The sequence below is a fragment of the Lissotriton vulgaris genome, chromosome 8, assembly GCF_964263255.1.
Source record: "Lissotriton vulgaris chromosome 8, aLisVul1.2, whole genome shotgun sequence".
Lineage (NCBI taxonomy): Eukaryota > Metazoa > Chordata > Amphibia > Caudata > Salamandridae > Lissotriton > Lissotriton vulgaris.
The window spans coordinates 1351988219-1352015615 of record NC_141696.1 but is presented as its reverse complement, the minus strand read 5'-3'; the positions used below and the strand labels follow the sequence as shown (position 1 = coordinate 1352015615).

Here is a 27397-nt window from a genome sequence, read left to right as displayed (position 1 = left end):
ATCAGTGCACACTTTCACCAGGCACACACAACAGCCGTCAGTGCACTCTTTCACCAGGCACACACACAACCAGCCGTCTGTGCACGCTTTTACCAGGCACACAAACCACCAGCCGTCAGTGCACGCTTCCACCAGGCACACACACCTCCAGCCGGCAGTGCACAATGTCTACAGGCACACACACCACCAGCCATCAGTGCACACATCAATTGTTAACGCATCCACAATTAACTATTGTAGCAGTCGCAGTATGGTGCACTTTACTTTTAAACATATTCATCTAAAGCGCAGCATGTCACCATTGCTACAATTCCAATCCAACCCACACAATTCCACTACACACCACATGCATACACTGCATAACACGTGGCAAAAAGACATTGCCATTTACAATGCCATTAGCTCTAACTCAAATAAATCCGCGACCTATTGCATTTCCAATGCTTGTATTCTGTTTCCTCATGTCTCAGGCCTGCCACTGCAACCTGTGCGCAATTTTAAACTGCTCCCTTTTCTGCTCTGTTTTGCCTGTGCTGTTCGCTTTTCTCCGCCGTTTCACCTTTCTGCTAATTTTTCTGCCCTCTGTTTTTTAGGTTTCGCCTCGCCAAAGGCTGCGCTCTGCGGAGCTTTTTGGCGCAGGCGAATTCTATTGTTTACAATAAGGGCTACAGGAACGTCCCCCGGCTCCCATTGGCTAGCTCCATAAATGGAGGCTAGCCATTGGGAGCCGGATCTGTCTGTCAAGACCGGACCAGATTCGGGGGCGTTCCCGCGATTTTTTCCCTCTCCGCCCTCTGTGCGCGTCATCTCGGCGGTGGGCGTGTTTTTTTTTTTCTGTCAGGGCAGGTTTTCTCATTCCGCCGAAGATGGCCCCGGGGCCCGTCGACCACTGTTTCCCCTGCTCAATGCTCAGGTAAGCAGCATTTTTTTATAATTGTGTTTTTATCCCGTTCCCCCCTCCCGCTCTCCGTGTGCCGTTCCCGCCCCTGCCCCCCCCTCCCGCTCTCTGTGTGCCCGTTCCCGCCCCTGCTCCCCTCCCGCTCTCTGTGTGCCCGTTCCCGCACCACTTTCAAATGCTTGTTTTGGATATCGGGGCTTAGCGTGAGGAGGCCGTGTGCACACTCATACTCTTGTGAACCGACCATGAAATTCACTTCGATCTAAATATAGCCCTGCGTGTTTGTGTTCCTTTCACTAACTCTGCCCTTCACCCTCAATTGTTATAGTAACGTTTTTTCAAAAGCCCGTTACTGCATCCGGTTCTACTCCTAAAATTACCTCACCCAATAGTTTCCCTTCCCCCCTCAGGATATGTACCACCCCACCCCCACCCGATTGGCAGCTCTTGAACAGCGTAACGATTGCAGCAGCCCATCCCCCCACGCTCGGGCGCAAATGGAAATTGTGACTGCGCATGCGTGGCTCCTCCCCCAAAGGGAGGGTGTTCGGTAAAAGACTTCCCAACTTTGGGCCTGAATGCATCCCTCCTCTAACCTAGTTCGGGCCTATGGAGTTCTGACCCGAAGGTGTCTATGAGCCGGGCGTTATAGTGCTCCTCGCCCCAGGCCAGCCCACTGACCCTGTCCCTCACCCCACAGCCTCTCCTCACTGTACCTTCTCGGCTGGCTTAGGCGTCCTTTACCATTTCGACCTCCAAAGTGCTCCTCCATTGTCTCACCCCCCCCCCTCCCTGCACCACAGGGTGCACCCCCAGTCCGCACGATTCATTGTGTCAACTCTTCCCGCTCCAGACTGCCTGCTACGGCAAAACTGATACTCGTCAGACAGCCGAGAATAAACAACAAAGGGTGGGTGGGTGTACGGGAGGTCTTGGAAAACGGGGATCCTTGTGTCTGGGTCGCAGCCATGTGAATTAAATATGTAATTACACTGCAAAAATAGGGCGCAGGTAATTAACACGCACTGGGGCCATTCCAAGTGCTATCAATTCTCTATCCACTTCGCAGAGAAACACGAATACCCCCCACCCCCCGAATATATCAGATAGAATCACGATGTAATATAAATAAGAATAATTTAGTACCGGTTTCCTCCAGCGGAGCGTCCATTCCGGAGCGGCGCTCACGTGCAAGGAAGGCCCAATGCAGAGAAGAGGCTGAACTGTTTCCGCTTGTTTCTGAGCTGTGCCTCGTGGCGCATCTCAGCGGGGCTATGCCTCCTGGGAGTTGTACCTCATGAGAGCTTGGTATGAGGGACCCGTGTCTGACGGGGTCCGGGTGTGCCACCAGTGACCCGTACCTAACGAGAGTAAGGACTGACTGGACAGAGGCTGCCCGTCTGTCTCTCTCGCGAGGGAGGAGAGGGCACCAGAAGCAAGCAATGCTGAGACAGCCTGCGCAGCACCTCGGATGTGTCCTGTGTGCGGCTCTTGATAAACTTGAGTTCTCAAAAGCTGTACCTCACGAGGCTCTTGTCACTCTCATAGTCCGTCTATGCTGTACTTAGTGAGAGCCCTGGAGAAAGGGTAGTTGTGAGGGCTGTGTCTGACCGATTTGTATTCTTCAACGGTGTTTTTACCTCAAAATGATCACTGAGGGAAAAAATGTGTCACACCGAGGTTCGTTTTGGAACCTTAGACTGAGCTTTACTTCTCAGAGTTGTCCGGGCAGTGTTGTGTGTAAGCCTGGGTTGTACATCTTAAGGGCTAATAGACACAGCTGCTATTCCACCGGACTGTAACAGCTACAAGCATAAGTCACAGGATGTGACGGGCCAATGTATTGTTTCTAAGTTTGGCCACTCTGACGTATACGTCTTTGGGTCAGTTTTAAGCTGAGCTATGGTTATCGATTGGGTTCCGATTTAAGACCTTCTCAGCCATATCTGTGATTCTTTGTAGGAGTGTCAACCTAAACTGTGTCCTCCTTTAAAAATCCTCGGGCCATTTTCTCTCTCCTCGGGCCCTGCTTCAGGATTTATGATCTGGGTGGGCTATGTAAACGTCAGGGTGGGCCATGATGGTGCATAGGGGAAGTGCACATATACCAACATAGGGTTTTGGAAGCTTACCTATGGAGACACTGGCAACATCTGTCCAATATGGACATGTCTCAGAAGTCTAAGTTACATTTCTTGGAACAAATGCACATGGCTATTGACCATGTCGAGTGCCAGTGCTTAATTTGTAAAAAAAATAAAGTGTCAGGGCCCTACTCAGGAGGCCACTTCCGCTTGCAACACCCATTACCACTGGCAGTGATGCTAGTTATAGTAACAACACAACTAATTACTGTCACACTCCTACCAGTGTGACCCTTATTACAATTCCAGGTTCCTAAAGCTAAAAGAATGGCTTTGGCATCAGGTTTTAGTAATTCATAGTGTATATTTAATTAATAAACAATTGTTTAGCTCATCACTCTCTCACTACCTCACAACTTCACTCTCTCTTTCTAAATTACTAATTCACTCTATCTCACTACCTCACTCTCAAATACACCAAGTCACTTACAGTCTCTCTTTCACTATCTCACTACATCACTCTGTTTCTATCTTAATACCTCACAACATCACTAACACTCACTACTTCACTCTCTCTTTCAATACATCAATCTTTCACTATCTCACTACCTCACAACATCACTCTCCATCACTACTTCACTCTCTATCTACCTCACTCTCTCACTAGATCACTCACTCTCTCTGCTAATGCAATATGTCAAATGCAATATGTAACACATACGCAAACACTTAAGCTATTGGCAATAGAAATGACAATAACATTTACTTGTGGAAAAAAAAAATAATAATAATAAGCAATGCCAATAGCTCTACCTATAATATTGCCGAGACCATTGCATTGTAAATGCTTGTTCGGTGACAGTTGTGAGGCCAAGGCTCCTCGTAGGATTGTGGTGAAACTGCATGGAATTGGGGTTGGCGTGAACTAAGAGTAAGTGAGTACACTCTGTGAGTCTTTATTAATGATGTGTCTTATGTGTGCATTAGCTCAACATCTCCTTTCCAGCCCATGGCTGCCAGAAGCTCATTGAGCGCAAACTCCGAACTTTCTATGAGAAGCGCATGGCCACCGAAGTTCCTGCTGATCCCTGGTTTTGTGAGGTGTGGAGGGCGGGGTTCCAGTGCCTCGAACAAAGAGGCAGGAGGCGTACAAAGGGGGTTTTGCAAACTCCAGCATCTGTTCCTAGGTCTGGCAGCCCCAAGCCGGGAGAAGGTGGCAGTGACGTTAGCGTACTTCTTATGTTTGCTTTATTTCCTTGGAATTTTTAGTACCTATATTTTTGCAAAGAAATGAAGCAAAGGGAAACTTTTCACTCCCATCTCTTTTGTACATGGTAATTTATCCCTTTTAAAAAAAAATGTTTTGAAACCCTTAGTTTAAGAAGTGTTTGTTAAAGAGTAACACCACTCACCTTTTTCTCGAATTGTCTAAAACTATTTAAATATTCATTAAGCATTGTAGATCTTAACATTGGGATTTATGTTTAAATCTTCTCTTTGGAATACTGAACATGGTGGGGTAACAGTTCAATGTTTCTGAAGAAGTAAAAAATTATGTCATGTGGCAACCCAATGACCCAGCTCTGATGTAGAATAATGTATGACGTTGATGGTGGCTAGGGAGTGAAAGGCCAATCCTAATACAAATGGTGGCGCCAGCACCTCACCCTGGAAGCCACATCTCCAAAAGTTTAGGGTACATTGCTGTTAGGAAGATGCCTGGGCACAGAGTTTGAACAAGTCTTAAGATAAAAACGCAAAGTGAAGCTCTGCATATTACATATATTCATGCTTTATAAGGGCAAAGTGTAGTTTTAGTGTGAAATTGGCGTTTTCTGTTTGGAAGAGGTAATTGAAGTAAATCATATGTTTATTTAGATTGATGTCCTCTTTAAAGGAATGGTAGAAGCCATTTTATTTGCCATATAATTCCTTAGGTCTATTTTAATTTCTTTACAGAATGTAGTGGGCGAACTGTTGAGTAGGTGCCACCTGGTGGAAGCTGCACTTTCCAAAACTCCAGGAGCATGTGCAATGTCACTATAAATAAGCTAATGGCACTGGCCATCACATGTTGCACCACTTTTAACATTTAATTTTTTTGTGTGAATTCGGCCTAATTTATATTTTTACATATGTTGAGTTGTGGTGGTTTTGAGAGTGGGTGTGTGTGTGTGGCTCTGGGTGTAGGTGTGTGTGTGTGGCTCTGGGTGTGTGTGTGTGTGTGTGGCTCTGGGTGTGTGTGTGGCTCTGGGGGTGTGTGTGTGTTTGGCTCTGGGTGTGTGTGTGTGGCTCTGGGTGTGTGGGTGTGTGTGTGTGTGTGTGTGTGTGTGGCTCTGGGTGTGTGTGTGGCTCTGGGTGTGTGTGGCTGGCTCTGGGTGTGTGTGGCTGGCTCTAGTGCGACCAGTCGCTCACAGTTAGCACTTTCTTTTCTTGAGGCTTCATTTACTTAAACCTTTAAAATTGCATTTCTCCAGTTCTACTGATAGGATTTTTGCCATTTTGCTCTCATTTTATTTATTAAATGTTACTCTATTGTTCTACATTGTGTGGGATATCTCTGGTGTTGTGTTTTCACTTTATTATTGCTTGTGTGCTGCACCAATACTTAACAAAGTGTTAAGCCTGACAGCTTTTGTGCCATCCTACCAGAGGGTTAAGCACAGGTTAATTTACTGACTTTTGTGGTTCCAACACCCTCAATCAAAAACTCAGTTCCTCACAAGAAGGAACTGTTGTAGTGCTGTTTTTAAACTTTGCTGTGTGTTTGATTTAAGAACCCAACATAACCTGTACCCAATATATGAATGTGGTAGGTGAGACTGATGAACCCACCAGGCCATTGGCTTTGCATGAGGTGAGTTCATTTATGAGTGTAGTCTGATGTTTGTGAATAATGTTTTTTTTCTTAAATGCAGTGAGTTGCTGAGAAGTAAGATTAGCTTTCTGGTCTGTAAGGTGTGTTTGAAGTTCCAAGAGATAGAACTCACAGTAGTAACAGATGGGAGCATGCTGTAAGGCTACATCACAGGTAAAAACTCTACTGCTAGATTTCAGGTCATTCCACATGTTTAGGAGTGTTCTGCTGCATCAAGTAACAAGAGTAGAGAAGAATGCCTCTTTTGATGAATTAAAGGTGTTGTTTCCAGACATTTTATGCTTGCATTCTAGACATAAGCACTGCTAATTTCTCAAAAGCCTAGCACAGACTGACAGATAGAATAGCCCCTGCCAGGGTCATGATGAAGCGTTCATGCCATTGACTAACTCAAGAAATAATGCGAGCAAAATGCATGCAGTGTTTGAAATATGTCCATGCCTGCTTGAATCTGGGGCCCTGTGAGCCAGATACGGGGATTGATATGCATGCTGCCTTCTTTTCGTCTTGCGCTCTACATATGTCAGAAGAATATTGTTCTCATCGTATTCTTGGTTAAAGTTCTGGATCTTTCACTGACTGCCTCAGTTTGTGTTGTGTTTTACCCAGGAGACCATGAGAAAAATTCAGTTCAAGGTACATGTATTGAGTAATCAGTTCATATTGTAGGAGTGATCCATAGTCCATTGAAAACCGTGGGCCATTCGCACCTGACGGCGTTCATCTAGAGCAACTCTGATTCATCTGGTTGTTCTCTATAAAAACAGCAATGACCCTTGTCTGGCTTTTTAGCCCAAAGGCAGTCTGTTCTTGTACAGCGGTGTCATACGCTCTCACTTGTCTTGTTTAAACCGAACAGGCGTAACTTTAAGATCATGGTAGAAAGAAATCAAGTTGGTGCATGTACTCTTGTCATTGTAACTGGTTACCAAGAAAAATAGAGCAGGTTTTTTTTTGGAAAGAGGGGGGTCATTACCCTGGGAACGCAGGTAGAGTAAAGCTAGTGTTGAAAAGATTTTCTCCAATAATTGTGGGTAAGGTGGTTGATCCACTGGTAACAGTTTGCATAATGATGCAAGCTACACGGTAGAAAGCAGAGTCTTATTAGGCACAGCAGTGGAAACCAAACTGCTGCTAGTTAAGGGTCAGGGTGCTGGCTTCAGGGGCAACAACTGTAGGGAGATTCACTGGGTGCCTGACATCAAAAAGCCATAAGGGGTTTTTAGAAGAGTTTACAGTAAAATAATAAGCAATTACAAAGTCAGTATGTCTGTCACTGGCAAGCTCTTGCGATTTTTGCGGCATGTGCCACAAAAATAAACAAAAATTGAAAACATGCTAGTGCCTAAACTTGGCAGTCATTTACATTAAATTAAATTTTACTCGCCCTTCAGGCCTGTAAATAAAATTTAAAAAAACATTGCATTCAGTCTTAATTGAACACTGTAGGTGCTTTCCAACAAACAAATGAAGCTAAAACATGTATAGAACCCAGGTATAAATAACCCCGTTTAGATTGGCAGATCCATTGATTTGTCTTTTGTAAACACTTGATTTATTGTAACCGGTGAAGTTTCCTTTTCTGAGCCAAGACATGGGGCGCCCCGGCACCTGAGGAGTTATCTTTTTTCCAACAGGTTCGCATCTGTCCATACTTTCAAAGGTCCTCGGTTCCTATTCCCATGAACTCATCCCTGCACCAGCGCGCTGCGCTGTTGTATCGAAACCGATGAAACATGCCGATTCTAGGAAGTTCAGTACTAGGGTATAAATGCATGCTTCACCTCGCCGTGGGGAGCCGGATTTCTATGCAGATGCTGGGGATCCCTTTGCTCCATTTGTATGTGTTCTCATCTTTTTACGAAATACATTTTCAAACTTGACCAAAACCTGAAACTGGAGTTTTCTGTGCAAATGAAAGGTACCATTGAATTTGAATTACTGAAGACACAGACTAAACACACAAGGATGACTGGAAACCAAATAAAATAATATAGAAAGGAAAGAAAAAAAAACATCAGCGTATTGGCATGCCAGCCCTGGCCTTTTAGCAGGATGTGCATATATGATCAAATAAAACAACATCACTTACAGATGAAGACAGCCAATGGCTGAAGTGGGCCGACCCCCTGCCACTGTGCTGTGGTGCGCACAAGCACTAAATGAACAACCGTTGTGATGAATAGGGTTGGTTTGTATGCATTTTTCCCTGTGTTATTTCAGAAAGCTATTGAAAAGCTAAAGCCACACCTAAAAATACTCAATAGGGATCGATTTACCAGACCCTGAAACTTCACTAAGTGAGTCTTGGTGCCTTTGCGGACATGGTACACGTACTTTAAAACGTACTAAATGAAGCATTATGCCTATAGTCTTACACATTGATTTTTAAAATACACAGCTGTGATACGGTAAGTTTCTAACAGCATGCGCACTCGTTCCCATATGTTCTTCCCACACTGAGTCACACAGAACGCAATTTAATCGCTTAAAGCTGAGCATTGGAAACAGAGAGGAATGCTGGTGTACAGGTAAAACCGCGTTTTGTGCTCCATGTTTATCCAGTATTACTGCATGACAAAGAAAATCCTACCCGAAACCCCGTGTCTGGCTACACCCATGGGCTATGGTTAGTGTTACATGGATGCTGGTTACAGCAGAATAGCTCAGAGAAGAAATTGTATAATTCTAATCATGTTCACTGTCCACTCTTTTGCTTTTCTATTAGGAAATCTACTGTTTATTAGGTAAATCAAGACCCACCGGCCTATTAATGTAGCTGTTTAGACAATTTGGGTTTCATGTTCAAAGTTTTCCTGTCTAAAAAATGGGAATACATAACGTGTTGTTTCTAAAATCGTGATTATTTCTGCAAACTACAGCAACGAAAGCTTTATATATGTATATTGGTAGTTTTTAATCAGAAGCAATAGAAGAAAACGAAACAAATCACGAGCTGGTTTAATTTACCTACCTAGATAATTTATGTAGAGTAAACCTACACTGGAGCACCTTATAATGCAACAAGTAAATAGAACAATGAGATAAATGAACCGTGGTTTTATAGTTTTGTATAGCACAAGCCCGGTGTCAGATGTTTTTATACAATGTTGCATGCAACAGAAAACTAGAGGGGGGGACGGGGGGCGGGATTAATGTTTGTGCTTAAATTGTAAAAGAGTGCTTAAATTGAAAAATAATAAATGCTGGTGCCCAAAGTTTTTCTAGGAAGCCAGCCCTCGAATGTTGGGGTTGCCGAATACCAAGGATGCCTGTCTATTCCGTTTCTCGTTGTACCTTTTCTTCCTCCACTATACACTTCCAGCCCCTTTATTTCACCTTTACACGTTCTTTTTCACCCCTGCTGTCTACTTTAGTCACTGTTTTTCCCATCTTATTCTTCATCTTTCTTTCTGCCTTTCTCCCTCACCTGTTCTGTGTCAAAAGTCCGATGATAAAAACTAACTCCTGTTCCCCAAAAATGAGCGCAGGTGGGTCCGACTTGGAACCACCGGCTCAGCGTAAGCATTGGATGATGTACAGCAGAAAAAAGCCTGAGTGTCGGGTAAAGTATAAATAACATATCAATATCAACAAATTACTAAACAAAACGACTGAGGGCCTGAGCTGAAGTCTGGTGGACAGGGACAAACCCTAGGTCCGAGCAACTCAGCTAGAGACAGGCAGACAGACCTCAGGGTCGCCATCGACAGAGCCACCATTGACTCCGTTGAAGGACAACTTCCCCTGACAGCGCGACAGAGTAGGGACAATCAAAAGAAACTAGTTTAAGTAGGCACTCGCACAGCGTGGGTAAACTTGAGTTGATGCAACCAATGAAACATCATCCTCAGAAGATGATATCAGATCCAGACCAACTCGTACAACACCAGATGTTGGGTCACAAACACCGAGTACATCTACAGACTCCTCGGTACATTTTTTAGAGTCGGGTCCAGACCAACAGAAAGATCCAGGGGGGGAAAAACCCGCAGAGGAAACAGGAAAGTCACCTCAACAAGCCAAAAAGAAAACCAAGGGCAGACGTTAAACACCCAAGATAACCTGGTTATCAACATATCTTCCACCGTACTTACCAGAGATGAAATCAATACGTTACAAAAGGGTCAATCCTTCGTTCCAACCACCACGATCAACTCTTTGGAACTGGAAGTCAGTGCTTTTAAATTGACCCGTAACTTACGTTTAAGACATTTTTTCATCAACATCAACCCTGTTACCACACAGGAAGAAGACATGCTTAGAGGACTGAGACCTCATAGCACATTTATGCCACCACAGAGTCATAAGATCATTGACGCTTTTGAAAATTTGATTAAGCGGGAAATCTTGAACTTGCCCTTTCAATCTAACATAAAACGCGGAAACTTAACCCGGAAGGAAAGAAATATCCTCCAGAGATTGGCTGATGACCCGTCCATTACCTGCCAGAACGCAGACAAAGGCGGTGCCCTAGTCGTTATGGACACCACCTTTTATGACCAACAAGTGGAAATTCACATTAATGACAGAAACACCTATGATTCTCTACCAGGAGATCCAACCAAGGAGTACGCACAAGAACTTACATTCATTGTTAAGACTGCATTTGATCAAGGTACAATTGATGACAAGACCCGCAGATTTTTAACACCATCCAACCCCAGACCACCGGTTCTCTACATGTTGCCTAAGATGCACAAGCACCCCACTCGTCCCCCTTTTCGGCCTATCGTGTCGACAAGAGGAAGCTTGCATGAAAACACCGGTAAATTCTTGGATAAATATTTGCAACCATTTGTCTTAGCCACCAGATCACATGTCAAAGACACAACTGACTTCCTGCTCAAGATAGAATCCATCATGAACCAGCACAAGAATACTCAACTCATCATGTGTACCGTGGACGTCTGTTCACTGTATACCTCCATTCCACACGATGGAGGTATTGAAGCTGTGGAACAGGTTTTATCCTCGTCCGATCTTGATGCAGATTTCAAACTATTCCTAATGCAACTGACTATCTTTACACTGTATCACAGTTATTTTTCTATTAAAGACAAGTGGATGCTCCAACTCAATGGCACTGCCATGGGAAATTCGGCAGCTCCCTGCTATGCTAACATTTATATGAAGCAATTCGAGGAATCTCACATCATGACTCAGAGCAGTTGGCAAAAACATGGACGTCTATACCTACGCTTCATTGATGACATTTTTCTCCTATGGGAGGGCAACACAGATACTTTGAATGCTTTTTTGGAAACATGGAATCAGTTCAATCAAAGAATCCAATTTACATGGGAACACAGTGACAGTCTCATACATTATCTAGACGTGGAAATTCACAGGAGTCAAGGCAACTGGTTCACCACGGTATACCGTAAGCCTACAGACAGAAACTCAACCCTCCACTACAGCAGTTTTCACCGTTCTGGTCTCAAGAATAATCTACCCTACGCACAACTGTTACGGATCAAACGAATAGTTTCTGATGAGAATGAATGCAAAACACAGATGAAATACACATTGGATAGACTCAAAGCACGAGGATATCCCACACCCATACTGGATCTTGCCATGGCAAGAACAGACAAGAAAAGTAGGCTTGCCTTGTTGCAACCCAAGCACAAAGAACAATCAGAACGCATCGTGGTTGTATCCAAATATTCAAAAACATCCAACCGTTTTCAAGCCATCATTCGTAAACACTGGTCTATTCTCACCCTTGAACCTGATTTTAAGGGTTTGTTCAACCAACCACCCATTTTCGCATTCACAAGAGGTAGAAATTTGAAGGAAATTATATCTAAACCTAATCTAGATGACACACCCAGGATCTACAAAGGACTGAGACCTTGCTACAACTGCTCGAATTGCAACAATTGCATCTCTGGTAATGTTATCTGTCACCCCATGAAAGGGCATCAAATCAAATTGAAAGTAAACGCCACTTGCAACTCAAACAATGTCATATACCTATTGAAGTGTCCATGCGGAAAATGCTATGTGGGTCATACAGAACGAAAAATCCGCACAAGGATTTTAGAACACAAAAGCAATATACGTACCAACAATTTGAAATCCACAGTTGCTTCTCACTTTGCTGAATCCAGACATACAGTTGCACAACTGAAATTTTTGATCTTGGAACAAGTACCAGTCACTTACAACAACAAGAACACTTTACTAAAACGTGAGAACTTTTGGATCCGTTTCCTTTCCACGATGGTACCAAATGGGCTGAACGACCGAATTGAATTTTTGTGCTACTTATGATTCATTAAGAACTTTATGTCTATCACTATTGATTACATAATGTACCTCATGGCACTGATTTTTTGTTTTTACACCCGTTTTAACATGGCGACCGATTTTCTCTGTTCGATGTCCTTCTTCACTGTCCACTAATTTCACATCTTGGGTCCTACCTTTATGTTTTACAAACTATTTAAACACACGTTTGAACCTCTTACATTGGTATCATCACACCGCTGTTACGCCGCGAGGCACTTTACTAACAACTTCAAGTAAGTTCACTTGAGCGCTACCAAGCAGGTTGATGTTTGTTCTTACCCGTTTTAGGGTTTAGCAACTCTTGGTTTATTTTTGTGTAACTTTCTGTTATCATTTCTGTTTCTTGTTTGCTTGCACCTTTCCGGTTACCATATTTTACTTGGCTTCTCCGGTGTATTTTTTAGTCACATTTCATTTTTAACTTTCGTCACTTGCTGTCTAGTCACCTTAAATCCGGCTTCAACATGCTGCCATTCGGTCGAATATTTAACCGCCTGCATATTATTGATTTTGGTTCAATTTGTTTCTTTTTTGTAGAGCATTTCCCTTGAGAAAGGGCGTCTGCCCGAAATGCATCGGGAATTTGTGTTTTGGATTATAATGATTGAATTATGGATCACCCAGTAACATGCCTTTGATGTATAATACACAGATGAATACAAATATACTACGTGAAGAATAAAACACTTGATAATTCAACAATCAGACTGTTTTTCATCAAAAATATCTAGTGAATAAGACCAAGGTCTACATGCTGTGCATCGGTTTGTTCCCCTCCGAGTAGGGGAACCTTCAGACTTCTTAACAATCAAAAGAAAGACATTACATCATCTCCACCATTTAGTGTGGACAGCGCCATCTCTACTGCCAGGAAAAGTCTGATGGCGAGGGACAGTAAGAAAAAAAATGATCCCCCCTCACTGGGAGGGAACTCCTAAGGTGTGGGGGGTCATTAGCGATTTGTTTGTTTCTGAAACACAAAAGGTTTGAAAATGTTTGGCGAACAGCTGTCAAAACTGATTGCAGCCATCTATCAAACGTTTTGAACACTGAAAGGAACCGCTGTGATGGCTGGTCCTGTGGCTACCTCTAAATCTGTTGGATTTGAGTCTGTCAAGATAGCATTGGCAAAGTCCTGTCACCATGATGAAAAAGTACCATCGGTAAAACTATAAATGAGGCCCAAAGTCATCTGATTGGAAAGTGGAACTATTTACATCTGGTGTAATGTAAAACACGTCAAATAAGTGTCACTATTTACATGAAAGACAGATGATAAAAGAGTTCAGGCCTCCCAAGGCAAAGCACTGTATAAAAAGTGATACAATACATTGAAGGAGTGTACTGCTTTACACATTTTATTTGAATTCAAAAGTGTTTAAGGAAGAGTATAAATGCAATTAAGGGAGCACAGGGGCATAAGCAATTTGCACATGAGGCAATGTTGCAGACTTGAGAGTTTGCAGTCAAAACAGGGCCTAAATGGTAGAAGATAAAAAAGTTCAACAGGTACACCTACCTGTCTCCTGTATTCCAAAATGGGATCATATACTTTCCAGCCATTGTCCTGAAAAACCTCTCTGTATTCAAATGCAAAAAAAGGCTGTAGAGTAAACAGTGAATATTGTATTAGGGTTTAATTTTGACAATCCAATTTAAAAATGCAGAATAGTTGTTTTTTTTGTGAAAAGTTTTATATAGCGCTGGCTAGACCTGGAGGTATTAGAGCGCTTTACATGAGGTAGGACATTGATTTCAGAACATTGTTACATAGTTACATCAGTTACTGGAGCATCACATAACATAGAAAGGCAAACAGTAAAACTTAGTAACATGAGTAACAAAAGCATAGCATAACATTAGGAAGAAAAAAAAACAGCAAGGGGGAAAAAACTTCAGGAGACACAGAAAAGTCCGGCTGGAAGGGGAGGAAGACAACGAATCATGGAGGGAGGAGGTGTGGGGGGAGAGAGACACAACGGGAAGACGAGGAAAACAATGTCTGATGTCCTGCTGGGTAGGTGACGGCCGAGGGATGAACCAGAGCCAAACTCCTCTATAGCTGCATGGGACAGCTCCACTGGGCAACGGCCAAGGTTGCTCATGCACCGTCTGCATACAAAAGCATAGCCTAACATTAGAAAAGAAAAAAAAAACAGCAAAGGGGAATATACTTCAGGGGACACAGAAAAGTCAGCCCGGAAAAGGGGAGGCAGTCAAAGAAACACAGAGGGAGGAGACGGGGGAGGGAAAAAAACAACGGGGAGACGAGGAAAACAACGTCCGGTATCTGGCTGGGTAGGTGACGCCTGAGGAGTGAACCAGAGCCAAACTCCTCATTAGATGCATAGGACAGCTCCACCGGGCATAGGCCAAGGTTGGACAGAACAGAGAGAAGTCAATACAAGAACAGTATTTGTTAGCTTAGAAATGTGCATAAGAAATTAGCATCTTATTAAGATTCCTTTGTCAGGAAACAAGCTGTGCTCAATGGAAGCTATATCTCACATTTCTAAGTGACAATTTTTGCGAAGAAAAGTGTAACACAATTTAGCTGAGAAATGAGACAAGTGTTTTATGTTTTACTGATGCGTCCTGTGGACATCGTGAAGGACGCCCAGGTATATTACCACACTCTCTATTTTATGTTCCAAGGCTTCTCAGTGGAAGTTATTGCTACTAATAAAATGAGTTAATTACCTGTATCTACGGTTCTCCAGTATTTGTAATTTGTAATTTATATTTATATAGCGCGTTATCACCAACAGTCTCTAAGCGCTGAGAGTAGGGAATCTGCTTTAGGTTAATGTGGGGTGGGGGCGGGGTACATCACTGTGTGCCCCAGGCTTCCTTGAAGAGTATGGTCTTTAGCTGTTTCCTACATGGAAGCAAAGAGTGTTCCTTTCGGATATTATCGGGTAGCTTGTTCCAGATCTGTGGGATGATAGTAGAAAAACCTCTGCCTCCAAGGGAGACCAGTCGGGCCCTCAGCCCAGGGCCATCCCGTACCCATCCTTTTGTATGCGGACGACGCTGCCATTATGTCTCAAACCAGGCTGGGCCTACAAAGGGCTGTCTCAAAGTTTACACTTTTTATGAGCGAAAAGGGACTTAAGGTTAATATATCAAAAACCTTTTCCATGTCTTGCCGACAAGGAACAAAGAAAACACTTTGTCCCATTTTTATTGAGGGTAGAAAGATAGAGACTATAGATCAATTTCCCTATCTTGGGATTTCTTTTTACAGGAAGTGTTCCTGGAACACAGCAATTAAAGCCAGAAAAATAGCGTTTTCTAGGGCGATCGGAGCTTTGCAGAACTGTGCGGTTAAAATTGGGGGTAGACCCGTTAAGGAGATTATTGTAATATACAAGGCAAAATGTGTATCTACGGCCACCTATAGTTCTGGTATCTGGGGGATTGATACTTCAATTTCAATTCAACAAACCAAAAACTGCTTTCTCAGATACCTACTGGGGGATCCCAAATCTACAGCTAGCTATTTTGTACACATAGAACTGTGTCTCCCCTACATCTCCGATATAATAATGACTGAGCCCATCTTGTTATGGCATAAGTTGTGGCTAACCCCAGAGACAGTCTTTATTCGCAATATAATATCGGATTGCCTACACCTTGGTGGTGTAAAGCAAATCAAATGCCTGTCTTTTGTGGAAAAAATGTTGACCGAGATTGGCCACCCTGAGTTTTTTAAAAATCCATCTAGTATGGAAACAATGCCGAGGAAAATGCTACGTAAATTGGCTATGGACCACCTAGCGAATAAAAGATGGTCCACGGAAGAACTTAAAAAATCAGTGTTAGCTTATCAACAAATTACAACGGAACAAGGCCTGCAATTGTACCTTGCAAGTGACATTAATTGCTACACTAGAATGCTTCTAGCAAGATTTAGATTGGGATCTTTTTATCGTTTCATTACTTTCCCAGCCTGTAATGACTGGTCGAGAGAAATGTCGCCCTGCCCCTGTGATGATCTCGCCCCCAAACTAATTTGCATTGTATTTTATTCTGTAAATGTCATCAGGTTCCAAGAAAGATCCTACTTAAATCAATTCTTATGGAGTGGGGCCTCCGGTCTTGTGGAAATGCTGTCCTTAGACTACAACGGCTGGAAAATATGGAAGTGGTACACTCTTTAGCTAAATTTTTGAAACTTTTGGTAAAGTTTAGGAACTCGATGTAATATATCAAATGTATTTACTTATTTTAGAAACTTTTTAGATCCATAATATTTTAAAGACCGTTTTATTCTTAACTCTTGATTTTATAAAAATGCACTTGTCACTTTTTTGATAATACCCCTGTTCTTCTTAAAACGTTTGACCCTTCTAAAATGGAATCGCACTGGCATTTTGTGACTTATATCTGTTTTTAACAATGTATGCTTTTTAACAATGTATGCTTTTATGATATTACTGTGTATATCGAAATAAAGCTTTTTTGAATTTGAATTTGAATTTACTCCTTATTCTGGGGGAGCAAAGTTGTCATGTTTATGCGGTTGTCAGAATCTGAATCCCTTCTTGTCTAATCAGGGAAGTTCACTCCTCCCTGTTCATTCGAGAAAGTTTCTAGTGACCTCTGAGCTAGCTGGCAAACCTAAATTAAGTCTAACATATTCAATAGAGACCTAGTCGACCTCAGTTCTACGTCTAAACTATTGTTTATGTTATTCCAATGCGCAGAGCCTATTGGTAAAATAGGAACTACACTATATTACCATCACACTTTTACTCCATTGCTTACCATCCCTATCATCACATGTGCCTGTTAGCACATGTGTTGTACTGGAGGTAAGCACTGCTTGCCCTCCCTGTTGTTGTAACTCGCTCTGCTCAGCCAGAGAACAGAGCTCCAGCTCTTTGCAAGGCCACACACAAGCCGCAGGGCTTTCCTGGTAAAGAAATACAAGATACACACACACGAGATTTAATTGCCTGCCAATATGAAGAGAACTAGCTCTTTGAGTGTAAATGGTGATGCTAACAGTGGGTGAGAGAACAAATACTGCACATTTGAACCAGTACATGTACACACAATGGACATCCAGAGGGCTCAGCACCAGGCCAGGGTAAAAGCTTTACCAGAAACTGAATGACTTCTGTATTGCAGTTCTCCTACACAGATTGGGGACTATGGCTGCACTCTTAAAAGAAGCTTTGCTTCTCTGACCCTCGGAAAGAACAGAAGGTGGCCTGGCTTGCAATACAGCTGTATGACATCTGCAAAGACGGGCACTATCCTGATCCTGGGAGGAGATGCACACGATTCAGTCAACTGGACAATCAGCACTGAGGATGCCTCTAGGAGCCAAACAATAGAAGCTGAAATAATAGAAGATTTGATCAGGTGGAAGGCTGCGCGGATTCACACCAACCCAAACAAACATTTTACGTAGACCCTTGTGTGTCTTGCAGTGGAATTTTCCAAAGATTACATTCTTGAATTGTAGAGGAAGATGAGCGACTTTATGTAGGAAGGACAAAGAGCTATTGTATGAAATTAAATATTGACGGCTCTCCAAAATAAGGGAGGATTAACATGCTATGACATTTAGAAGTACCATCTGGCGACACACCTCAGGTTACTGAAATCCAGGATGGTTGGAACAAAGAAAATAGGTGGAAATGAACGGTAGCAGGAACAGCATTGTGAAATAGCCTCGTAAACTCAATGGAGGATGTATATAAAAGCAACATGGGCACAATGACAAACCTATCAGAAGCTTGTGTGTATGTTAACCTCTGAGGGTAACACTCCCTTTCTTGTCTGCAATTTTACAACCTTTCTCCACCGCACCAGTTCAGAAAACCAGCATGATTCTTATAAGTAAGAAAGCCTCTGAATTGTGAGTGTCATCAGGCACACTATAACAGTGTCTCAGTGGACTGACCATATATTGGGGTCTTTTCTTGTAGAGAACCGAGTATTGGTAATTTATGGATGTAAATCAGGGGCAGCCCATTCACTATTATTTTGTGAGTCGACTACCATTTGCAAATTTGCACCTGCATGAGTGTATGTGAGCAACTCACAACATTGTTCCTAATTTTATTTGTACATTGGCTTCAATATAAATTGTTTGCGATTCTTATTATTACAATAGTTAAATCCAGAGGTTCACTATGCTCAATATAAGAACAGTAAGCCCTAACAGCAAGTATATCAAAGTTTAACTGGGCACGTAGAATGCTTACCAAATTATTGGATAGAGGAAAGGCATATTTTGTAAGGGTATCAAATATCGATCTTCTGGTGCGTCCCTCTTGCTTATTCGCAAATCGCAGATTTCGAATGTCCTGGTAAAATACAAATCATTTACAAACACATTGCATTATGCTAATAGTGCTATTAACTTGAAACATAAGATGCACTGACCTTTTTTAATATTTAAGATTATATGCATCATGTTTTAGTCGGCTTCTTGACTGCTCCCCTGGTTGTTTAATTATTCTGTGCCTTTAGTAAGTTAACATTGGATGTGGTATGATTGCTTCTGACATCACAATTATTTGTACAGCTATGGCATTATAAGTCAAATGATAACATGGAAAAGAAACACAAGAAAACAAACACACATTTGCATGCGAATCATACTTTTTTTAACGGCTCCCAAGGACAGAGATGTATTGTCAATTCAATTCAATTTAAAGTGCTTTATTCGGTATATATATATATATATATATATATATATATATATATATATATATATATATATATATATATATATATATATATATATATATATATAAACACCATATAGCATGCAAAAGATGAAGCATAACATTACGTGTAAGAAATATAATACGAGAGTGAAAAGGAAAAGAAAATCAACCCTACAGTATCAACATCAAAACAAAATCACAAATGACAAATACAATAAAACAGGCGCAAGATATATGCAGGAAATACAGTACTCTTTCTTGTGCAAAGTACACCTAATGGAGTGCAATTACCTTTATAACACATGTGCAAACTTGCAGTAATAAAGTGACATATGCTAATACAGGTGCCAACTCACGGTAATAAAATGACATATGCTAACAGTCAATAAAATTAATACGGACGGGCAATTTTTAAAAACACATGTGCAAAATTAGCAATAATAAAGTGCAAGAGATGTATTGTCACATTACTGCACTTCCACTTCTCAACCAATTCACACAATTTACTGCTTACTGCAGAAGCTAGACTGCTTGCAAATGAACTTGAGTTGTATGGAACTGTGGTCGCTTCTCTTTTGCTGTGTGCTGCACTATTCTTATGTATCTGTATTGTTTCTCACTCTACTCACTCAAGTCAACTTGTGTCTCACAAACCTCCTTCCATGTCTCTCACGCGTCTTCTGCCTCACTCGACCATTATTCTAGTATACTGCTTGTCTATCGGGTTAGGCTGTTGTTTAACACCATCCATTGTCTGGGTTATATCTCACGCCAGTCTTTCATCTATTGTGTACCTTGTTCCACTCGCTCTTCGTTATTGTAACCTGGTCTCTTTTCTCTTTAAGTATGCATCTTGGCGGTTGGGGACGTGGTTGGCTGGCTGCAAGATGGCCGCACTCTAAGTGGGCTCTGCCGGCCAATCTCAACTATCCGTAAATATCCTGTTGGCATCCTTACCCTGGCTGCACTTCGACGCTAAATCCTGACTCCCCTGCAAGTGAGGCGCTCATTCATCGCGCCACCGCCTCCCGGTTGGGCCCTGCGGCGGTGCAGTACCATTGGTGGGAGACGCTGGGCCAACGTCCTCGGGACCGCGAGGTTAGGCCTTGGGAGGGATGAAGGGGGGCAATCAAGACCGACTACCATTTTGTGTGTGTAAAAGGCCGCTTTATTTGAAACAGGTGCACATCACATATATAAAAACTGGAACCACCTCACAAAACTAACACCTCTCTAAACATCGAGTTACCTGACCCCTTAGGTTTTGTCTCCCCCCACCCCTACGATCCCCACATGATACAATCCCCCCACCCTGCATATACAAATATACAATTCCATTACATCCTCATGTATCCACTTTTCTCCCCTACATCCTAACTCCAAAACCTATCGATACCTACAGACCTATCTGCCTTATTGCAACTGTAACTAAGCCCTTCTAATGTAACTCCAAAACTGTTTACCCTTTCCCCGCTCCCGTTCCCCAAATCCCCAACATAATGATAAAGACCCGAACTCCAGCCAAACTTGGCCAACATCAACCCAAACTCCGCCACCCAGGGAAAGTGGGGTAGGCGAGTACACCTCGCCTCCCCCCTTTCCCTGCCCCCCTAACCCCCCCTTTGTTGATGCAGCAATTGAGACGCCAACCGCCTGCCCCCACTCACGGTGCACCCGCCAACAAAAGGGCCTCCCTGACCCATGCAACCTGAAACCATTCAGAATTGAGACCAGCTTACCACCAAATAAGCTATCCCGTGCTTGCCACTCGGCCCCCTTTACAAAGGAGTACTCCGCCATCCAAATCCACAACGCCCCGAGCTAAGAAACCATTCCCGGCCTCAAGAGCAACACTTGTCAATAACTATGCCCCCTCATCGACCCCTTGCACGTTCCAAAGCCTCCGCTGCGTCCTTAACGCCGATCCACTGCAGATCATCGCCACCGACGTGTAATGTCCCCCCACCACCACCGCCAACGCGCTTCCGACACCGCCCCACTCCGAAACCGGCACGTACCCTACCGACTGCTATCCGCCCCCCGCCCTTGCCTGATGCGTCCACCCCGCTAACCTCCCCGACAAGTACCGCCCTGCCCGCAAAAACCGCTGCGTCCCCCTAGCCCATAAATTTCCGACACTAACCCCATGTGCTGTGCCCCAGAAACTCTAGCAGCCCGATCTCCGCTGCTGCTCGTCTGCCGGCAACCATGCCTCCAGCAAAACCCGCGTCCACCAATACCCAAATAATGACTGCGCCATGCCGGCCCCCTGTCTTTGAATTTCCAACACTGTCACTCTGTGCCATGCCTCAATCACCTTGAGCCGCTCAACATCCGCCGCTGCTTGCCTGCCGGCAACCGTACTTCCAGTAAACACCGATACCAGCGCAATCCCAGAATTGACCGCGCAGTGCTTGGCCCCACCGTCTTTCGACGTTCCAACCTTGACACCTCGTGCCCCGCCCCCCTCCCCTCGAGACGCCTCAACATCCGCCGCCGCTCGCCTGCCCGCAACCGTGTCTCCAGCGACACCAAGCCCCAGCTCCATACCCAAATTTGACAGCACCATGCCGTCCACCATGTCTTTTTACTTTCCAACACCGGCACTTTGTGCCTTGCTTCCCTCACCTCCAGTAAGCACCGAGACCCGCTCAAAATCCAACATTGACAGCGCCGTGCCTGGCCCCACTTGTCATTTGAAGTTTCAACACTGGCACCTTGTTCCTTGCTTCCCTCACCCCTATCCGCCTCCACATCCACTGCTGCCTGTCTGCCGGCAAACGTGTCTCCAGCAACACCGAGCCCAGCTCAATACCCAAAAAATTGACAGCGCCGTGCCTGGCCCCACTTGTCATTTGAATTTCCCCACACTAGCCCTTTGTGGTTTGGCTACATCACCTCGAGCCGCCCACATCCTCGCTGCTCGCTTGCCGGCAACCGTGCCTCCAGCAACATCGAGACCAGCTTCTTACACAAAGGTGACAGCGCCGTGCGTGGCCCCCACTGCCTCATCCGACACCAATGGCACCCCAAGGACCTCCGTGATCTCCTGAAACCTGTCCAGGCCACCTGGCAGTTCGTGGAGTCCGGGGCCCCGCCCCGAAAAAGAGTCATCCAGGTAGGGCTGAAACTCCCCAGTGACCCGTTCGTTCCGTAAAACCATTGCTGGAACCTACGAAACCTTCAACAACGCGCCGGACCTCGCGCACCCATCGGCAATCCGTGTCCACCTACCTAATGAACAGACATATGGCAAGACAATGTTCCCCAGGAACTGGGCCTAGTCAAAGACCATAATATAAAGTGGTCCTTAGGGAATTATTTCAAAGTTATTTTTACCTTCAACTGTGGCACCATAGTGAACAACATTCCACAACGCTCCAGGTATTATTATCAAATCAAATCATTGCAGTCTGCATAAGATGCCTACGAGCATATCTGTGGCCCCTAGTGAACAACATTCCATACCGCCCCCTGGATTATTATCAATCAAAATGTTGCAGTTTCCATAAGCTACCTAAGAGCCTATCTTACGTACATCCCCATGTGAAGCCATGTTTCATTTATGTCTAGCGACTCAAATATCCACAGCTGCCCAGGTTTACCATGTGCGGTGTTGTTCGACCCGTTCTCCCACACTATATGGTCAATAAGTGCACATCGCCATATAACATTATTCCTCCCTTGTATACCTAATCCCAATGCCATGCTCAGTAGTCTTGTATATGGAAGAGTGTCATAGCGTTGCCGGTTCGGTCCCACACACCATTATCTCCGATAACCTCGTCAGGACAAGTGTTGCACCATGAATCTATTGTAAAATCACACATGTACCACCACACATCTGTACGACCAATCCCCTAAGAACATGTATATGTATCGTCTGCCCACCCCAAACGTAATGCCCCCAAGAGCATAATCACAATGCCCCTGCACCTCTTCCACTCCCAACGTGCCCGCGTGTACGAAAACCCCACCACACCATCAGACATTCGTGGAGTCAAACGTAAACCAGGTCTCAGACGGCTGTCCAATCAGTGGTGCCGCACCATCCTACCATGTGAAATGCCCACTCCACCAACATCCATGTTAGCTCCTCAGTACTCACCATCACGGCCGGCAACCCAGACCTAATTGTCCGTTCCCAAAAAGGAACCAAAGTCCCCACCGCAACCACCTGAAGCTATACATCGCCTCCTACTGCTGTGCAACCAGCACTAATCCGATTATCCTACCTCCCGCCACTCTTCGAGCCGAAACTAAAATTGAACACATGTACTCCACTGTACCGATATTCAATCATGTTATGAGACCGTAGCGCCCCCATGAATGAATCCAACAGCACTTACATCCCCTGTACTTTGCCCGAGCAACCTCCCAAGAAAACGTAACGTGACAAACTAAAGTAATGCCCGAGTTCCGTGCATAGCGCTGTACAACCCAACAAAAAACACCCAGCCACAGTGAAACATACAGACCCATTGTTGCCTAAATCAGTCCCGCCCTCACTAAACTCGCTTCAACAGTCCAGTCTTCTCTGATGCGGTGCAGCTACGCTATGGTCGCTCCTGCGATTACGCGACCAACTGCACAGCAAACATGTCGGCCATAATGGTATGGAGTCTAATGCCTGACTTTGCCTCCAACCCAAACGGGCGCGTGGCTAATAGCCCCCATATTCCCACTTCTCTGCAACAACTTTGGACCACCCTAAAGGCATAGAATTGTTGCCTCTATGTCCGCTCATGTCTCCATTCCCACCCGCAATAGAGATCTCTTATGTGGCTACATGACCAAACCTCGCACAGGCGATTAACACACACTCCTGCCCGACCTTGCGAGCCACCACCACGGAATAACAACCTACCCACTGCTACCCCTCAGGGGTACTCCTGATCCCCAAAAACCCCTTATTCTGTCCCTTAATGGCCGCTTGTCTGAAAAAGAACCCTAACCAGAACGCCGCGTCCTTCATCCGTAGATCTTGCGATATCTTATTCTTGTATCTATTGGAACTAATGTGTTGGGAAAGAAATATACCACAAACTCGTGTCCAATGTATTTCCACATCCACAAACTTCTGTCCAATGATTTCAACATCCGACCATAGCGTTGGCATAACCACAGGACTCCTCCACTGTTTCCACAACTATACAAATATTGTCCAGCTAACACCACCTCCTCGTTCTATCTAAGAGCGACTTAAGCTTACCCATGCTGCCTGCGTAAGGACCACCCCATCCTCCCGGTAGACTGCTTGTTGCAGGTTGCCAATCTATCCTACCCTACTGGCCGAATAAGTTGAGGATCCCAGAAAACCTGATGTGGTAATGACGAACTCCTATGGTAGAGATAGCACAAGTGTGACTAAACGTGTATAATGAAAAGCACATGACAATGAAATTAATATCCTTGGCCCAAAGGACGTGTAAAGCTTGCCCGCGAGCATTCCACAATTGTAGCCCCCCAATGTCATCCGCATTGTCTTATAAAAGGAAACGAAGCTCTCACCAAGTCCCCAGCTGAGTTGATTGGTAAACGTGCAAAGATTGCACTTGCGGACCCCTATTTTATCTTTGAATACCAAGTCTAGTCAAGTAGTCCTCCGTGCCGTTGCTCCATGGCCGCTGGCGAACCCCAGGCCGCTGGGGGCCCTGTGGGTGAGAGGGACTGGCGAGCCCGCCTGGGGCCTTCGTAATCCCCAAGCCGCTGGAGGCCCTGTGGGTGGAGGGACTGGCGAGCCCGCCTGGGGCCTTCGTAACCAGCCGCGTCGAGACCCTCGCGTACTCCGGGCCTGCTGCAGGAAGCACAGCCCTCCCTTCTCCTTGGTGCCACCGGGCCGCCCCAAGCCATACCAAGTCCGGAGCCCCACGCCGGCCGACCCCCTGCCAAAGAAAAGGTACTGCTGGTGTACTGGGACCCTGAACCGCATGCCCCCCCTCCCCGCCCCCCTTCATCCCCCCGACCTCCTCGTACCCCCTCCATATTAACCCCCCTACTCCCGGTCCCCTCCCCCGGCCAGCCCCCCTCCCGCCTACCCACCCCCTCCACCGGCACCCCCTGACTCGAAACCTCTAAACCCTTTCCGCTCCCTTTCCCTGCCCTCTTGGGTCTTATCAATGCCGCAATGCTGGTGAGAACCCCCCCCGCATGCCCCCCATTACCGCCCTTCGGTAGCCCCCTAACTTGCGCCCCCTTAAGCACCCTCCCTGCCAGCCCCCCTGTCCCCCTCCCTTGCCAGGCAGGTGAAGCGCTCTCCTGGCTCCCCTTCTGTGGTGGGCTGCCTCCCCTTGTCGACATCCCTTTTCCCCCTTCTCCGCCCCAGTTCCCTGCACGCTCTGCCCCCCGCCCCTCCCCCCCCGATCCTGAAGGCGTGCGCTTCCATCCCTCCCGCCCCCTTTCCCGCCCGGTGCACCAAACGCCCGGGAGGCCCCGCTCACCGGCAGAGCCTCCGCGACCTCGCCAGCCGGGCCAGGGCGGCCGCAACACCCCTCCGCCTCGCTACCCGCCCACGGTCTCCAGCCGCCCCGCCCTCCCCGCCGATTCCATTCTGAAAGACAGCGAGGCGCCACTAGCAGCGCGCCTCGCCCGCCCTCCCTGCATCGTTGTTGTATCCCCACACCGCCCGCCACAAAACAGGGCCGCGCTCCTGGTATCCGCGCAGCCCTGACCCCTACCTGGAAACGCGCAAACTTCTGTGGCGGCGCGCAGGCGATGGCCGCCGCCGCCACGCCGCGAAAGCACGCCCCGCCGGGCGCCCGCCTCGCCACATCCGGGTAGTGCCTCGAGGACTCGCCCCTCGCCAAGCCCCCCGCCCTAAAACTAGCGAAAGCTGCCCCAGAAAAGCCTAACAAAAAGCTCCTGACTAAAACTTTCCCGACAAGCTGCTAATTACGCTCCCAGCCACCAGGTTTCAATACCTAAAATGGTGGCTGGGCGGAAGTGTAAACCCCCTATATGGCCCCTTTGGGCTTGTTTAGTATTAATTGGGCTGCCTTTGGGCTATCCCAGGCAGCCCAAACAGCGGCAAAATGGCCGCCTCTATGATTCCCACTTCCCCCTCCCAAACCTGCCCGGGGGGCAGACCTCGCGGCTCGGCTGCCCCCCAAGTCCCCCTTCTCTGCCTCTGACTGCCTGTGACTGCTGGGTGCCGCATGCTGCGGAGAATCGACCCAAGGACTCCATTTGCCTCTGGCGGATGAGTGGCGCTGCCTCTGTGGCCTTGCGGGCGGGGCTGGGGGCTTGCGGGTTGTTCCGCCCGGCCTGGTGTGCTGCGGATTAGGCGCTGTTTATTCCGCGACCTTCCGGCCGCTTCTCGTGGCCGCGCCGGCACCCGGGCTCGGTGATGTGAGCGGTAGGCCCCCGCAGCTACCCGCTCGTTTCGCCTCACTCTGGCCGTGCCCCCCTCCACGCCGGCTGTTCTCCTGCTCTGCCTCACGGGCGCTGCCCGCTGCTTCTCAGTGACACGCCTGGCTTCCACTCATGGCCTGGATCTCCTCTTAGGGGCTGCACCGGTGCAATCAGGCCTCGCCTGTTCCCTTGCTTGAGTGCTACCTGCTGTGGGGGCGCCACCGGAGTCGGACGGCATCGCCCTCCTTCTGGCTTGGTTTTCTCTTGCCGCCACTTGACTGGCCCATGTGAGCCACAGCTTTGGAATCTTCTGTAACTCTGCTGTTTGGCGCGGTGGCCCTTGCAAGCTCCTTGGGGTCATTTGTTCCCCGATTTCTGCCTGTTGCTCCGCCCGGCGCCTAGACGTACCTTGCTGGCCTGGCCTGGCCTCCTACGGCATAAGGTATGCCTTGTTTGGATCGCTGCCCTCTGTGTGCCGTGGCCTGGACTGGCTTCTGGGTGCGTGTTGGGCTGCTACCTTTGTTTCTTTGGCGCATTGACTTTTTGCTCTGTTGTGTCCTCATTCACCTCGCTCACTGCGGCCTTGTGAAATGGGAGGTCGGCCTATATTATGCTAGTCTGTCGCCGTTCGTGACTCCTGCTTGACTTCCTCAGTTACCAGGTACTTCTGTGGGGGCCCGCCCTGGTTGTGTCACTGTTAATCCACACCACCTCCTTATCCCAGTTGCTCCGTGCTTCTCATATTCTTCTAGGTGTCTCTCCTCCATTTTCTGGTGGCCCCATCGAGTGGATCCTACTGGTCTCTCACTGCCTTCCGCTGCCAGCTGCTGGGAGTCTGCGTGCCCCGTATTGACTGTTTTTTGCCTTGTGTGGGCCATTCTTCTGCCGCCAGGGTCTCTGACCATGGCGAAAAATGACCATAAACAACCCAAGATAGCCTTTGAGCTCTGAAGATGCTCTCGCCAGGACGGTGCGGGCTTTGAGGGCGCCGTCTCCGCTGCCACCATGGAGGCCCCCTCTAATCGTGAGAACGACCTCAAGGCAATCATGCTGGACGTCAAGTCAACAGTAACTGGTATAGCAGCCCAGATGGACCAACTCTCAGCCCGCCTGGACACAGTGAAGGCCCGTATCGACTCCCATGATAACCCGATACTTCATGTCGAATCCGGAGTGTCTGACGCCGAGGATGCTGCCACCC

The 27397-nt window shown here is 46.2% G+C and overlaps 1 protein-coding gene across 1 annotated transcript in view; it reads right to left on the bottom strand.

The window, feature by feature from the left end:
• MTMR2 (myotubularin related protein 2) overlaps positions 1 to 27397 on the bottom strand; it is a 270640-nt gene that overhangs the window by 169361 nt on the left and 73882 nt on the right. The window contains exons 5-6 of the mRNA XM_086935293.1: positions 18379 to 18480; positions 13677 to 13760 (exon numbers count right to left, since the gene is read on the bottom strand). Of these exons, the coding sequence (XP_086791419.1) occupies positions 13677 to 13760; positions 18379 to 18480 (186 nt within the window). The remainder of the gene's footprint in view (positions 1 to 13676; positions 13761 to 18378; positions 18481 to 27397) is intronic.